Source organism: Dermacentor variabilis, chromosome 2 (genome assembly GCF_050947875.1).
Source record: "Dermacentor variabilis isolate Ectoservices chromosome 2, ASM5094787v1, whole genome shotgun sequence".
Lineage (NCBI taxonomy): Eukaryota > Metazoa > Arthropoda > Arachnida > Ixodida > Ixodidae > Dermacentor > Dermacentor variabilis.
In genome coordinates this window covers 259,546,057-259,563,577 of record NC_134569.1, presented here as the reverse complement: position 1 = coordinate 259,563,577, position 17,521 = coordinate 259,546,057, and the positions used below count along the sequence as shown (strand labels likewise).

General features: G+C 47.3%; 1 protein-coding gene across 2 annotated transcripts in view; it reads left to right on the top strand.

Annotated features, from left to right (window-relative positions):
* LOC142573272 (uncharacterized) overlaps window positions 1-17,521 on the top strand; it is a 264,000-nt gene that overhangs the window by 155,754 nt on the left and 90,725 nt on the right. The window contains exons 2-3 of one of the 2 annotated variants that reach the window (XM_075682905.1): window positions 6,035-6,270; window positions 8,115-8,278. In XM_075682905.1, the coding sequence (XP_075539020.1) occupies window positions 6,035-6,270; window positions 8,115-8,278 (400 nt within the window). The remainder of the gene's footprint in view (window positions 1-6,034; window positions 6,271-8,114; window positions 8,279-17,521) is intronic. The other variant, XM_075682906.1, reaches the window with a different exon arrangement.

Here is a 17,521-nt window from a genome sequence, read left to right as displayed (position 1 = left end):
TTCTCTTACACATTTACATAGATTAGATTTACATAGAAGTGCACTGGTCACCTGCATGTCTTCATGCCACGCAGGTAAGAAACGTGGGTTATTTCACTATAATACCGTTTTCCTTGATCGTTGTCCCTGATCAATATTCCACCAACCAGAAGCGCACGTAATATGGCACGAAATCAATAAAAAGATTACATAGCTTGGTGTTGCAGATTGGCGACTTCGGTGGCAAAAACTGCGTGTTACTTTTAGAAAATAATGTTAAAAAAAGCAGTTCACCTGGCTAAAACTACAATTGGTGCCGGCCGACAAGAGGCGCGAGCGAATCAAAGCAAGTAAAACCATAAAAAATAGTGCACAGACTTTCTGCAAGAGAACCTAGGCGTAAGCCAGCGTCCGCGCGATGATCACGCGTTCCCTAGCAGGCGACGCACTTGGCGGCGACAGCAACGCTCAAGACGTCATGTTGTATGACCCATGCCTGAAATATGTGTACATAGCATAAAGGTATCACTATAAATTTGCAGTTGACATAAACCGCCATTAAAAAAGCGTACACTCGCCGTCGGTCTCAACGTCCGCAGCAAAATTTTAAAGAAATTATGGGGTTTTGCGTGACAAAACCACTTTCTGATTATGAATCCAAAGAAAACACGGGGTATGCGGGAGATTGAAATTCAAGACGATGAGTAAAACGTGAACAATGTGAAAGGAAGAGCCAACATTTCGACAAGTGGACTTGTCTTCTTCAAGGCCCTTGAAGAAGTCAAGTCCACTTCTCGAAGCGTTGGCTCCTGCTTTCACCTTGTTCACATTTTGCTCATCGTCTTTCTGATTATGAGGCACGCCGTAGCGGAGGACTCCGAAAATTTAGACCATCTGGGGTTCTTTAGCGTGCACCTTAAACACCACGGGTGTTTTCGCATTTCGCCCCCATTGAAATACGGCCGCCGTGACCGGGATTCGATCCCGCGACCTCTTGCTTAGCAGCGCAACACCATATCCACTAAGCAACCACGGCGGGCAAAACTTATCACACGTATCGGTGAATGAAAGAGAAAGGTGCACTCCAGTTCATAAAACAAACTTTGTTTTATTTCTTACCCCAGAACTGACAAATTTACAAAGCAGTTGTCAGCCTTCTTTTATAATTGAAGGAAATGCGTGCTTAGCTTCTCAAATGACATTAGACAGTGCTATGCAATTTACTGCAACAGGAACCGCACCGCGGTTCCTGTTGGCGCGCAACTTTCGCGCACCTTTCGGAGAGGCCAGCCACATTTGCTTTCTTGAACTTGCAACACGGTTGAGAGGCTTTCTCGCTGATGCGGCTCGCTGAACGGACACGCATAGCGCAACACCGCGATTCGATGCCACAATCCAGAATCTTCGGCGTGACATTAAGCGACAGTGCTGTAGTCGTAGCCACGTTTTTGTTTATTTGGCCGTCAATGGGAACTGACCCTGGCAACCTTTAATTACCGAACTCTGTCGAGTGAGGCTAGCTTAGCAGGAATGTATGAGGAACTATCAGACGTTGCTTGGGATATTATCGCCCTTAGTGAGATTAGAAGAACTGGTGAGGCTTATGCATGGCTGAATATCGGCCATGTCTTCTGCTATAGAGGTCTCCCTTATTAGAAGCAATACGGGGGCCGGGTTCCTAATTCATAAGGACATAGCGGGCCACATTGATGAATTCTACATCATTAATGAGAGGCAGCCGTTGTCGTAATCAAACTTAATAAGAGCAATTGATTAAAGGTATTACAAGCAGCTCCACCATCCAGTCACGACAATGAGGTAGTAGATCAGTTTGATGAAGATGTTGAAGTAGCAATGAGAAAAGTGCAAACTCGTTATACAGTAGTCATGGGTGACTTCCATACAAAAGTGGGGAAAACGCAGGCGGGTGAACAGGCAATTGGCAACTACGGTGCCGATTGTAGAAATGCTAGTGGAGAGATGCTGGTAAAATTGGCATAAAGGAATAAGCTGACAATAATAAACACCTTCTTCAGGAAACGTAGCAACAGAGAGTACACCTGAAAAAGCCCTAATGGTGAAACAAGAAATGAAATTGATTTCATACTTTCTGCTGATCCCAGCATAGCGCAGCATGTAGAAGTTATAGGTAGCGTAAAGTGCAGTGACCATAGGTTAGTGAGGGCTAGGATTCAACTCAATTTAAGCAGAGAAAGAGTAAAATTGGCGAAGAAACAGGTCAACTTAGAGGCACTAAGGGTAAAAGCAGACAATTTCGGACTGGCACTTGAAAACATAGAGTTTCTCACTACATTACCTAGAGGGAAATCTGGCGCTGCTGCGCTGTGGTATGCATGGGAATGCCGGTATATTGTGACTTCGGATTGGCATCGTTCTCGTAGAGACAGGACACCTTGAAGATGCGCTTGGCAAGTACCGTTCCGTCTGTCACAATGATTCATTTTCTACTAAAACAGCACGTGAAAAGCTGTTTTAGTTTTATTATCACGCGAAAACATGTTTTGTTTAACTATGAGAACTTGTTATTGTGTGTACGACTACATGTTACGTAAAAAGTATCAGCGGGCCGCTAAAGTTGGAGGACAGACGACAATGTTCTCGCTCGCTTTGAAACAGTTGGTTGTCTGTTCTTGCTTTTCTTCACTTTATCGTGCATTGTAAGTGAGTAAAAATGTAATATGCGTGAATGGAAACATTTTATGAAGATTTTACTTTGAGAACACGTTATTTGCGTAGCCATATCCACGTTTTAGACGAAGCCTCTTACAACACCAGCCAACACGAGCCTCGCAGGCACATATACCGTCATTCCCATGACGGCACGGTGCCCCCTTAGGAAACTCCCATAGACGGTGGCGCCAGATTACCCTCTAGGTGTTATAGTGAGAAACTCTATGCTTGAAAACAAATATGCAGCCTTAGAACAGAGATATGATGATGATGACATAGAGGTAATGAATCAAACTGTAACGAGGCTGGCTTCAGAGGCAGCAATTGAAGTGAGAGCCAAGGCACCAAGGCAACCAGTAGGCAAGTTCTCCCAAGTAGCAAAGGACCTAATAAAGAAACGTCGAAGAATGAAAGTGCACAACTCAAGAGATACAATAGAATTCGCGGAACTGTCAAAACTGAGCAACAAGGCGAAAATAAGCGATATTCGAAATTATAACGTAATACAGACTGAAGAAGCCCTAAGAAATGGACACAGCCTCAAATCACTGAGAAGAAAACTTTTCATTGGACAAACCAAGATGTATGCACTGAAACATAAGCAGGTTAAAATCATCAGCAATCTCGAAGGTGTAATAAAAGCAGCGGAAGAATTCTATATAGACCTGTACAGTACCCAGAACACTAAGTAGTACTCCATTTGAAACAATAATGAACAGGATACATAGACTCCTCCTATAGTTAGAAATGAAATCAGAAGGGCATTGAACGACATGAAACTGGGGAAAGCGGCAGAAGATAGAATAACAGTCGATTTAATCAAAGAAGCAGGAGACCTAATGCTAGAAAAACTGGCGGCTCTCTAAACAAAGTGTCTATCGGCAAGGGTCCCAGAAAACTGGAAGGATGAAAACATTGTACTAATCCACAAAGATGGAGTCGTTAAATAACTCAAAAATTATAGGCCCATTAGCTTACTCCCAATATTATATAAAATATTGCTACGGGATAGTATTTCCAATGACGAAGAGCCGAGCAGTAAGAAGATGACGACGACGATTGGAAGCTAGCGCGGGCTGTTGCCTCTTGGCCAACTGCGGCGTATTGCCTTGTAAATATACTCGTAAATAGCTTTTCGTCGGTGTCTTCCTACGTAACAATATTTACCAAAAGGTTCTCCAATAAAATAAGGGCAACACTGGACTTTAATCATCCAAGGGACCAGACTTGCTTCAGGAAGGGATACTCTACAATGGATCACATCCATGCCATTAATCAGATTATTGAGAAATCCGCAGAGTACAATAGGCCTCTCTATATAGCTTCCATAGATTACAAAAAAGCATTTGATTCAGTATATATACCAGTAATCATAGAGGCAATGCGCAATCCAGGAGTAGACTACTTACGTAAATACCCTGGAAAATATCTACAGAGATTCCACAGCCACCTTTGTTCTACACAAGAAAAGTAGGAAGATAAAGAAAGGGGTCAGACAAGGAGACGCAATCTCTCCAATGCTATTCACTGCGTGCTTGGAAGAAGTATTCAAGCTATTAAACTAGGAAGCTTTAGGAGTAAGAATCGATGGCGAATACCTCAGAAATCTTCAGTTTGCCGACGACATTGTTCTATTCAGCAGCACTGCAGACGAGTTAAGAGTGATTGAGGGCCTTAACAGTGAGAGTGTAAGAATGGGGTTGAATAATAATACGCAGAAGACAAAGATAATGAGGAAAAACCGGGCAAGAGAACAAGAGTTCAGGATCGCAAGTCAACCTTTAGAGTCTGTGAAGGAGTACGTTCACGTAGGTTAAATAATCACAGAGAACCGTGACCATGAGAATGAAATTCACAGAAAAAAGTCGGGTTGGATCGCATACGAAAGACATTGTGAGCTCCTGACTGGAAGCTTACCGTTATCATTGAAAGGAAGGTATACAATCAGTGCATTGTACCTGTGTTGACATGGGGCGGAGACTTGGAGACTGACAAGGTAGCTTGAGAAGAAATTAAGGACCGCGTAAAGAGCGGTGCAACTAAGAATGCTAGGCATAACTTTAAGAGACAGAAAGACAGCGGTTTGAATCAGAGAGAAAACGGGTATAGACGATATTCTAATTGACATTAGAAGAAAGAAATGGCGCTGGGCAGGTGATATAATGCGCAGATTAAATAACCGTTGGGCCATCAGGGTGACAGAATGGGTACAAAGAGAAGGGAAGCGCAGCATAGGACGGCAGAATACTGGGCGGTGTGACGAAATTAGGAAATTTGCGGGTGCTAGTTGGAATCCGTTGGCGGAGGACAGGGGGAATTGAAGATCGCAGGGAGAGGCCTTCGTCCTGCAGTGGCCATAAGGTAGGCTCATGATGATGATCATAAATGTAGTGAGAAACTGTAGGTGAAAAATTGCCCACTGGTTGGCGTACTAGTTGTGACGTCATTGACAGCGCCAAAATAGCGAGAGGCCTCGAGAGCCACATAGGAGAGCAAGCGATGTATTGTGGCCCACTAGGATAGGGGTCGCTCCCTAGCTGTTGCATGCAGCATAATAATGTTTGCATCTTATTGATGAGAGTATCGCCTACAGAGTCACGGATGTTTGCTTGGCGTGTTCAAAAAGTGTTACAGTACGCATTTCACAAATTTTAGTGATAAGCTTCCCAGCAAGGATGGACGCACTCAGGTGACGTCTTTTGGTGACGTCTTTTGGTGACGTCTCTCTCTGGGAGTCAGCGAACGTTACGTTTTTGTAAGCGTATTTGCAAATAACCCTCCGGGCACGGGAGCCCAATTGTCGAGGTCCAATTTGGCATAGATTTAGTAGACCCGACGTAGACACTAGTAATGCCCTTCAACGTTATCGGGTAAAATTGCAAAGCCCGTTGTTAAGGAACAAAATTATGGCGAAGCTGGCATTGTATTTGCAAATCCTTCAGGGCCTTTGAACGTTCGCAGCTCTTGCTTGTCTTGATGTGTACTTGCTGTGAGAAGTATAACTGCAGCCTTGCAGTATTAAATATTTATCCGCGCGCAAAGTTCGGGCGTCCTACATCTTCACAATTCGATATCACCGCCGTAGTCCTGCCCCTCCTCCGGAGGACTTGTGGGATGCGTGCCTGAGAATTTTGTTATAAGCTCATCGCTCTGCAAAAATTATCAATCGAAGTGCGCTTAGCCTCTTTCGCGAAGTAACTGAGATGCCATTTTGCATACAGCTGCATTTTGCTTCCTTTTTCTTATTTTGTACGGGGCTTGACGATGCACACGGGTCGCTTTGAATATAAACACCTAGAGAGAGAGAGAGAGAGAGCATGGATTTAAGTGCTCGGTGTTGGCCTGTGCCGATGATGTGTCGCAGCAGCCGCGTCGTCGGCGCCACCCGCATGGCCGCCGGCCGAGCTGAGTCCGCAGCATCGCACGGCGGAGCCTGAAGGTCGGGTCTTCTCCAGCCTACTGAGGGTGTTCGAGGCGGCCGAGTGGGACAAGGTGTTTGTCAAAATGGCACGCGTCGTCGTCAACTACTTTACTGATATGGCCTTCAAAGTGCTGTTCGGGTCCACTGGCAGCCGACGGAGCAGCGACGGCGCGCTCAAGGTAAGGCAGCACAAATGTCAGATGAGTGTGGGAGAGGAGTCCCCCATTAGACACAGAATCGCATACCGCTAGTCCAAGGGACTGTCGACAACAATCTGCACCTTCAATACCACTGGACATATTGAATATTAGCTTATAAATGGAGACAAACTACAGATTTCAGGGGCCCTCTAACGTAAAGTTATACCAATTAGTGTGACTTCTGATTTCAAATTCACGTAACCACACTGACGCTAGCATCGCTCGGACACCCGTAGCCCAATCAAACGCGTTTTCTATTTATAGGAGATCACTTTTTTATCTTTCAAAGCGAATAGCGTTGCCTACATATAGCAGTTTTTCTGATCTAATTGGCCGACGCGAGTCGAGGAGCACGCTGAAATTGAGACGGTTTCCATGGGCCGAGCCAGCGCAGTGAAAATAGATAACTGGGTGAGGAGGGTGGTGCGGGCGCCTGCGATTTGTCCCCTTTACACACCTTGCGGTGGGTGGTCGAAGATGGCGGCGGCGTACAACGGAAGGGTAAATATGCCGCTAAAGCGCATCCTCGGCAAAGACGAGTTGGCTGAACGATGCCATGTATGTACAGAAAAGGCTCGACAACCTTATAATGTCATGCAAAAATGTTTATTATACGCAAGTCCATGCTCCCCGGAAGCTCCGAGTTGCCAGTGCCAGAGCGGTGTGCGGGAAGCCAGCTGCTTTCGGAATCGGGCAGTGCCCGGCTATTAAAAAGATTGCTTTCTTCGGCATATTGTTGCGCCTTTAACGCGTTTAGGACATTTTCACACGGTGCGTTGCCACGGTTTTACAACGTCGAGTGACAGACAGACGATGTGGACGTTTTACCATTAGCAGAGGGCTAATGCCGAAAGGTGTCGACCCAGAAATAATTATTTTTGCCTTGTTTGGTCAAGTCATGCATTATCAGTCAGCACATGTCCTATGAGACGGGGCGTTTTAATGGTTTTCGCGACCTGGCTTGACAGACAGGCGATGTTAAGGTTGCCCGAAAATTTAGGTCAGGTCGTGGAGCGCTGACTGCAGAATTGGAATAAAAAAAATTGCAATAGCTTTGCGTTATAACTCCGCAGGCGAAGTTACGAGCAACTACTTGTACTCATATTATACATATCGTATCATTCAATTCACTTATTTTCTACACCACTGATGTTGAGGACAGAAGACAAAAAGCCAATATGTTATGACGTAGTACGCACCCCTTTTTTACTGGCAGCGACAAACAGCAGACGATAAATATTGTCTAACGTACTTAATTTGACATGAGGACGATAAAGAATATAACAAACATTACAAAAATTCAACAATACAATACCTACATAATAAGTAATTTTCATAGGTACAGCCATACAGCATCTATAGAAAGTTTGACCTAGCATTGATATACAAAAAATTTAAAATGGCAGAAAATCGGCACAGAAATTACGTACATTGTAGACACTACAATACAAGCAATAATCGTTTCAGTTATATATACAGAAATATTTGACACACGTAATGCAAATATTAAATGTTGAATTTCATCAGAGAAAGAGCACATGTGCTCTTGCCTTATAGGTTGCAAAATATCTCGTTCTTGTAGGAACAGGTCTACAAGTATACTATAATAATTCTGGTGCAGGAAAAATAAGTTATGTGATGTGGGCATTGTTTTAACGGTAGGGCAGGTAAAATCGCATCACTTTAATAGTGTAAAACGTTTTCTTTATCTAACGTAGTCTTGCTTTTTGGCGACATTCCTTCATGCCACTGTGAGCGTTTCGAGTTCGACTATTCTGCTTGCTGTGGTGGCGAACTGTGCAACCCAGACATGCTTTCCGCAGCTCCTCCGAGCTGGACGTCAGCGACGCGACATGGCCCAGTACGTACTCGAGCGGCAGCAGCAGGTGAGCCAACTGCCCCCGGACTGCCAGCGGCGCATCGCCTGCCGAGTGGGACAACACTTGGGCAGCGTCAACAGCCTGCGCACGCTGGCGCCCATGCTCAGGTATAATATAGGCTCGACACCTCTACGTCTCGCAAGGAAGCCCTATCACAATATCAGGACTCCCGTAACCTTACGACTCCATTTGGGACTCCATTGTCATCTGAAGCAAGTCCGAAGTCTTGCTGCCTGGTTCAGTTTGCACAGACTTTCGGCAGTTCTCCGACGGAAATAAACGAATAATATTGTTACCGAGAGAAAATACACTCGATAATATATTTACAAGATACATACGAAGGGCAGAAGACCGGCATACAAGATGGAGCCGCATGACTGTCGGCGATCGTAGTCTTCGTCAGTCCCCTCATCATCGTTCGCACCTGCAGCGCCTCGTAGCTTGACCCCCGGCGGTGAAGGCGCTGTCCCGACATTTGGTGTGTTCGAGTGATATCGCTTCAATCGAGCAACGTGAACGATATCAGAGGAGGAACGCGGTGTGGAGGTATCGAGAGGTTGTAACTCGTAGGTCAAGTCTGTCACTTGACGCAAGACACGGTATGGGCTTGAGTAGGGTGAAATCAGCGTCTCACAACGACGAATTCACCGTGCTGGTTACCAAAGAAGCACGATGTCACCAGAGTTAAAGTGGGGAGCGCGGTAGCAAGGGTCATATATGCGTCGTTGCTTTTCTTGCGAAGTGCGTAGACGCAGGCATGCAGTCTCACGTGCCTCGGTCGCTCTAGATATGGCATTTCAGTCATATTCTGACGTTGTATCGAGAATGGCTGGGAGGATCATCTTAAACGGTATATGGTCTCGTCAATATAAGATAAAAATGGAGGGAAGCCAGCAGAATCATGGTGGTACGTATTGTAGACCAATGTGACGAACGGCACAGCAGCATCCCAGTCACGGTGGTCGGTCGGGACGTACATAGCAAGCGCTTCTGTGAGCACCTCGGTGAGGCCGTTGGTCTGAGGCTGATACGCCATTGTAAACTTGTGCTTTGTAGCGCAGGTTTGCAAGATGTCCTGGCCAACCTGTAAGAAAAAGTAGCGGCGCGGTCGGTAAGGAGTTGTCGGAGAGCACCGTGGTGATGTATCACTGCATCGAGAAGGAAGTCGGCGACATCGGTTACACCACTTGTAGGGAGAGCCTGCGTGATGGCATACCGGGTGGTGTAGTCCGTGACAACTGCTATCAACTTGTTCCCGCTAAGCGATACACGAAAAGGCCAAAGAAATAAGTCAAACTCGAAAGAATGGCGATGGTATTTCAATGGGCGGAATGCAGCCAGCTGGTAGGGCAGCTGATTTTTTTTGCGGTGCTGACAACATTTACAGGAGACGACGTAACAAGAAACGGAATAGTAAATGCCTGGCCAGAAGAAACAACGCCGAACATGGTCATATATCTTTGAGAGTCCCAGATGACCAGCGGTTGAGACATGATGCAACTGTGCGAGCACAGTCTAGCGCATATGCTTGGGAACGACCAATAGCAGTTCAGGACCATAAGGGTGCATGTTGTAATGGTACAATATGCCATCTTGCAGCGCAAACATACGCAAAGAGGGTGAAGTTCGCTGGTCCGTCAGGCTGAGCATGATGTCTTGCAGGTAAGGGTCGCGTCGTTTCTCATCGGCGATGTCACCAAACGCGCTTAGCGCGAGGACGCAAGTTGACTCGGCCGTCTCAGGCTGGTCGGATGGGTCTATGGGATGGCGTGAAAAGTAATGAGCCTCCTCATGGAGTCGGTCTATCTTATACACCGTTGTGTAAAAGTACTTTTGGAGCCGTAGAACCCATCAACCGAGACGTCCAGCTGGATCTATCAAAGACGAAAGCCAGGATATGGCATGGTGACCAGTGACAACTGTCAAAGGGCGTCCGTAGAGGTAGGGGCGAAATTTACCTACTGCCCGAATGAGGTCGAGGCATTCACGTTCAGTGATCGAGTAATTGCGCTCGGCTGGTGAGAGAGAACGGCTAGGTTTCACATGAAATGGTCGCAACCGTGCTGTCGTTGTGCCAAAACAGCGCCGACACCGTTGTCGCTGGCGTCGGTGCGAACGTCCGTTGGGGAGGACACGTCAAAGTGGACGAGAATCGGTGGCGGCGTGAGTCGCTTCGTCAGCTCAGCGAATGCACTAGCTTGGTCAGGACCCCAGGAAAATATTGCGTTTTTATTAAGAAGTTCCCTTATAGGGCGTGTGATGTCAGCAAAATTTCGCACGAATCTGCGGAAGTTGGAGCAAAAGCCTACAAAGCTTCGAACGTAGGTGGGCCCAGAGAAATGCTTGACCGCGCGAACTTTTTTGAAATCGGGATGAACACTCGAAGAGTCAACAAGGTATCCGAGCGCATTTATTTGCCGGCGACCGAAATGACATTTCGTCGAATTGAACTCAAGTATCGCCTTGCGGAACACTGAAAGTACTGTCAAGAGATGCTAGAGGTGTGTGTCAAAAGTCGGCGAAAAGACAATGACATCATCGAGTTCGCCCAAGCACATTGACCACTTTAAACCGTGAAGGAGGGCGTCCATCATTTGTTCGAATGTGGCGGGAGCATTGCATAGCCCGAATGGCATCACCTTATTAAGCTGAATGAATGAATGAAGGTCAAGTATGGCCAATGAGCGCCATGCACGTGGTAATGAGTTTGCAGTGTATCATCTCCTTAAGAGCCCATCAGGTGTAACAAACACCGTCTTTTCACGATCCTTGTCGTCAACTGCAATCTGTCAATACCCGCAAGAAGGTCTATCGAATAAAAATACTTAGAACCACTGAGAACGTCAAGGGCATATTTTTTTTACTTGGTTAAGAATCCGGTATTCGATATAGAAGCGCCAGGGTTTGTTCTTTCCAACGGGCACAACAGCAGATGCATATGGACTTGAAGAAGGTTCGATGATATCACGGACAAGCATTTTGTCAGCTTTCTGTGGTGTGACTTGGCGCTCAGTGGAGGAGGCACGACAGGGACGTCGGCGCATGGGTTTGGCATCGCTGGCGTGAGTCTGATGCTTGACCACTGGCGATCGTCGTCTTCGTGAGCCCTCTCATTATCGTTCGCTCCTGCAGCGCCTCGTAGCAATACCATCACTTTGCAATCAGCTTGCAAGCCAATAACTAAGGTTTCTTTTATTGAAACATAATTGCCGAACAACCCCATATTACGTAGCGACTTATCAAATAAGACAACGAGCAGAAGGACAAGGCACTATCATCGCCATAGGCATAGACTGAGTGAAAAAACGAAATTTAGCGGCGTGACTATCACCTCCAAAGTAAAGTGCATTCGCGTTGGGAACGCAAATTATGGACGCCGTAGTTCACCTTTTTGGCGGAATGCATAAGGTCGCGTCGCCAGCGCTCGTGTGTATCCGCCATTCGCGTGCCCAACGGCCTAGTAGACACTGCGGTTGTCTCCACTCAGTGCGTAGCCGAGGGCGAAGAGGAGATTCATGCACTCTGCTCCAAAGCAGGCGAAGGAGACAGAGAGAAACCGACACTCGCTCTCGCCAAGCGCACCGACCAACTTCATCGTCGTTGTCGCGGCGACTCGTTTCTTGAGCGTCGCTCGATGATATCGTAATACTACCTCCCAGCGGCAAAAAAACCGTCACGGTGCTGTTAAATATATGTTAACAAGCTAAGAGCTGTTAAGCTCTTAGCTTGTTCGAGGCGACGGCATTCTTTGATGATGGCGTCGATAGTCGAGACGTTGCCGAAAACAAGGAAATTGAAAGTGTTGTCGGCGATGCCTTTCAGAATATGTGACACTTTATCGGCTTTGCACATAGCATCGTCAGCTTTGTGGCATAGAGCTAAGATGTCGAGGATGTAGGAAACGTACGGCTCCGTAGATGACTGAACACGAGACGCAAGAGCCTTTCTCGCGGCAGGCTTGCGCCCAATGGGGTCGCCGAACAGTTCCCGTAGGTTCTCATTGAAATTGTCCCAACTGGTTATCTCGTCGTTATGCGTTTGGTGCCACACGCGTGGGGTGCCGCCGAGATAAAAGATGACATTGGCGAGCATAATCGTTGGGTCCGACCTGTTATTAGCACTGGCGTGTTCATAGAGTTTGATCCAGTCGTCAACATCCTGGCTCTCCAGGCCAGAGAACACACCTGGGTAGTGATGTGGGGTGACCGTGACGATTGGAGCAGTGGGGCAAGAGGTGGGCGCGTCACCGGGAGGCGTGGTGACAAGCTCGATGTGCCGACCACTTCGGAGTTCCGTGCTGAGGACGGGGATCGCTGACCTCAAGCAGAATGTTGCGTGGGGAAGGACACAGACAGAAGAGGCTATTTACAGGCCAGTTACACTGGAGCCAGGCAGTCAGGCCGACGCTCGCTCGCGCCACGTGCACCGACCAACTTCGTCGTTCTCGCGGCGGCTCGTCTTTGATCATCGCTCGATGATATCGTAAAAATATTGAGATCTCTTATTTGGCTGCCCTTTTTTCTCTAGTTAGGGAGTGTCACACTTTGTTCCTCAATTTCACGGCACAGCTCGCACTGTCAGCACCACACTCTTCGATTTCGCTTCGCACAGGCGATGCAGGGCTCGTATATCGCAATGTTCGATTTCAAGTTGCATTGTTTCTATCACGCGACGCGCTGTGTGGCAGATCGCAGGGATAGCGGCATCCCGGCGGTAAGCGAGTCACGTCCTAGCCGGTGGCGAAGGCCACAAAAAAAGGAAAATTGATATATTCGGCTAGAAAAGGTGTCCCTAAGAACACGTTCACGATTTTGTCACACTCGCTATTTAAGAAATGCTGGCAGTGCGTTCCTGTTGCGTGCATCGTGCAAGCTCCTAGTAGCAGACGACATAGCGCAGCGCTCTGTCAACTCACTTACGCTAGCGATCCGCCTGTCGGCTGAGAATGAAAAAGAATGACATTAATGAATGACTTCTGCATTGTCTAAGCGCCCGGCACCACACGTTTATACTTCAGAACTTGGCGTACAACATTTAAGTTATATTTTACATTTATTTAGCAAGCAGAAGCATTCTGCAATTCCTCGATTAGCTTATCATATAATGACGTACACTTCAGAGGTGGCAGCCTCTCACCTATTGGTCGCGTCATCCCCTTCCACCACCACCTTGGGAGTGAAACATTTAGTGACGTAAGCGGCGAAACGAACGGTTCGTATTCCGAACCGTTATAGGGGGTATGCACGTGACCTCATCCGCTAGGAGCGCTAGCGGCGTTCGCGGAGGCCGCCTTAACTGCGATCGCAAGTTCGCGCTGCCTACGCGAGCAGGCCTGGGTCGCCAAGTGGCCGACCGATACGCAGGAACCGTCAAACGACCTTTTCAATGTGCATTTCTGAATTGGCTATCGAGTAGTACGTCTTAGGTCAACGATGGGCGTAACCCCGTACGTGCGTGGGTTGAGTGAACCAGAAAAAGCGCGTTATGAAAACGAAGTGCGCTCGTGCGACTGTGTCGACCAGCTCGAACTCAAAGATCATCAGCTTCGGCGCGATGCTGGACTGCTGCCTGGCGTGGACGTCGCAGACATCAAGGATTACACTGCGAATGCAACGAGCTCCGTGACCCGCGAGCAATCGAAAGCCTACAAGTCGATGGCCACAATGATCTGGTGAGCGGCTGGGTGCAGCAGCCGCGCGTCAAAGTGCTCGCGTAACATGATCGCCTTCATTGCGGAATTTACTCCGCGTTTTCCACTTGCGTCGACAAAGGATAGCGTTAAATTTCCTTCATTGAACCCCTCCCCGAGAACTAAACACTGATTTTACACAGCCTTCGTAATTTTTATGTTAAGTCAATTACTCTGGTCTTGCCAAAACAGTCTGTCTTTTTTTTTTTGCCCTCCCAGGTTTGTCAATCACAGTCATTCGATGAAAAGCCACTCGCACCATGGCTTCTCGCAAAAGAAAACGGCGAGGTGCTGGCGGCACACTGCGCCTGCAAGGCAGGCCTGGCAGAGGCTTGCTCGCATATAGCTGCTGTGCCCTTTTACATTAACGTTGCAGTTAAGAATAGAAATAACCACGTGTCGAGAGGAATCCAATCTGGACAACATATTCCTATCACCAAATTTCTTTCTTGTGTGACTGCTGCATCCGAACATAGCACAGTTCACCACGACACCGAAGCTCAGTTGACGCACGGCAACGCCGGAGCGTAGTCTGTCCAGATACGTAAACATTGTATGTAGACCTGTTCGTACACGTAGAACAGCCCTGCGCACGAGACACTGAAACGTCCAGCTTATATAACAGCGACTGGATAAGAAAACAAGGCGAACGTCGGGCCGCAAGATAGGGATCAGATGTTCGCGCGAGTAAGACCGCTGCCATTTTTTTCGATGCTCCCAGACCGTCAGCAAGGCGCGGCTGCCCCAGCGACACTGTCGCTGCCTCGCGGGTCGAGCTCGGTGCATACCTCCTATAATATTCAGCCCCTGGACATTCCGCCATTTTCTTGAATGTGTGACGTAGACGCGACGCGAATAAAATGGCGCTGATGGCCCCATTTAGTTTTCGTAACGTGACGCCGACCTAACGTTTTGCCTAAGAAACTGAAATGAAGGCGCTGAACGCAAGGTTCTCGTTAAGGCAAAACAGTTTTCCTCCGCAGTAAAATTAAAGCAGCTAGCTCAAAGTGCATGATTATTCCGTCGAAAACGCTTCTCGCTTCCGTCGTCTGCTGCGTACAAGCCGTCGTCTGCTTCAATAGCTAGGATGCGTGTCGCCGGGAAATGGAATGAGTCATTGTACGTTGGCGCCAACGCGCTTGTTTTGTTACTTGAGGCAACATACGCGACCTACCAGTGGTGATGCGCGCCCGTTCTAGGACACGTTATCGCTATATCGTGAAACGCAAATGACTCAGCCCGACTCGGCTGGCTGAGAAACGGCCGAATATCACTGATAGCGTTGTGCGCGACCGAGATATCCACTAGCGCGACGCAAGCGCCGGCGCTGCCATCTCATGTTCACTTCGCTGATTGCTCGCACCGCGGAAGGTAACTTCAAGGCGCCGCCTTGCGTCCATTTTTTGTATAAATTAGAAAGGCGCCGTTGTCATAACTTTTGATTGTGCGAAAAGCCATTAATCTAGATTACAATACAAATGCAGCAGTGAATAGTGGAAAACTTTGCCGAAAGTTTGCTATGTTCAACCAATATTATTTCGTGTAAACGTGTTCTTTTAAAAAAAATGATGGCCCCAAACACAAATGGCAACATCACCCGAGAGCGATGCAAATACTATGAGCGTATGTTACGAGCAAAAGATTTCCATGGCGCCAAACGACGGGGAAAATGTGGCGATACGCATTCCTCTCGGCTGCCATAGAATATGGATGCTCATTAGCATAATTCGCGTGGCTCGTCGGACCACAAATTATGGCGGAAAATCTCAGCAATGGCAGCCCAGCGCAACGTCACGCATTGTCAAAATGAATTTTACGAAACAGCCCTTGCTGCGTCGCTCCTCACGGGATATTCCTTCAGCCTACCAGCAAGCTGGCATGGCGCATATCTTGGATCGCCACCACATATTTGCGAAATTGCAGATGCGTTGCACTGGCTTCTGAATGCTACGGCTCACATTCTTTTTGAAGCGCTAACGTCGCAATACAGTTGCCACGGACTAAGAAAATGTATTAGTCGATAAAATTTGCAGCTCCACGTCACGTTTCGTCATCTTTATGAAAACGAAAAATTGCATTTTGCAAAACTTCCGCTTCCCGACACAGATTTTAAAGCACGTGACCTCTCCAAGGCCAATAAGAGAGTAAACATGGCGGATAATGGCGGCCGTGCAGCCGCCATACGTGTCGAGAATACCGCCCTTGGCCACACGCTTGGTCATGTGACCGATGTGACGACGGTATCGTATCGCCACCTTGCGCAAGGTTGGATCGTGTTGATGGGTTGTTGAAGCGCCGCGGTGTGAGCGCTTGGTGTGCTCGTCGTGCATGTCGTGCGCGTTCCGCGATTCTGTTTATCGACTGTAAATCAGGTCGCGCAGACTCAGATGCCGCCCTCTCTTCCGTTGTTCTTTCGCGCGCTTGCTTGCTTGCTCGGTATGCCACTCCGTCTCAAACAAGAGCAGTGAGCTGGGAGTTTGCACTGTGCATTTCGCAGGCCTTTCATCTGCGTCTTTCATTTCGGAGGCTGTCGGTGCCGCATCATTGTGGTTAGATGATCGACGCGTCTGAGAAGGCGCGATCACACCAAGGCGTGCGCCCAAGCGTGCCGAGCCCAGCCCGTTGAGTCCCATGAATCTTAACGCCAATAGCTTATTGCCTCCGGCTGTTTTTACAGTTGATAAGAGGTCAGTGGGTGCTCGCAAGTATTGTTCACTTTCAAGGAAGACGTTCGTTTGTTCTTTTACTCTCTCGCCAACTATATTTAGCTCCCTCTATCTTGTCCTTTCGTTCGCTTGCTCGTTCGGGCTATTCGCTTGTGCTGACATTGATTGACGGTGGTTTCTGCACACTGTTTTTTGTATACATTGTGTACACAGTAGAATTCACCGCCGCAACACTTTCTGCAGCGTACCGTTCCTGGTAACGGCTGCACCGACGTATTCCTTCGGTGCCATCGAAAATGATGTTCGCTCTTTAACTCCATACCTTTAGTTTTGCGTAATATAAAAAATCATTATAAATAACAATGCTCAAAAAATGGAACAGGGGAAAAACTAAGATGTCGTGGTCGGGTTAAATACATCTATCTCATTGTGTAAGACAGTGAAAACATAACCTGTAAAAGAAATTAGGTCGTGCACTGCGCTCAGTGTGTAGCAACTCTTTGAATTTTGCTGCGTATCCTTCAGTAGATACGTGCGATGGCGTGTCGTTCCATTCGACAATAGTACGTGGTTTGAATAAATTTTTAAAACGATGAGAGTGACATATTGGTCGCTTTATATTTGCGTCGGTGTACATGACAAAAAAAATACTACTGCAGTTGAATGGCAGAAATCGTCAGAAACAGTTGAATGATGATCAAGTTCATAAAGAAGCGAAAGCTGTTGAAATAGAGGATGCGCTGTCAGAATCACCACTAACACCTGCATGGTCCATTGACTGGCAGCGTTCCTCCGCAGTCGATGGGGAGCCGTTGCCAGCGTCACAAAGAGCGGCTTCATCCCTTATAAAAATGACTGTTGAAGTGTTGTTGACATATCGCTGATGAATTATTGACTGCATAGGTTTTCAACAATACCTCAATAATTATCGAAACCACAGAGCAGTAATTCAATAATAAAGTTGTTGGTTAGTTCACAACAAGAAAGTCGTAGAA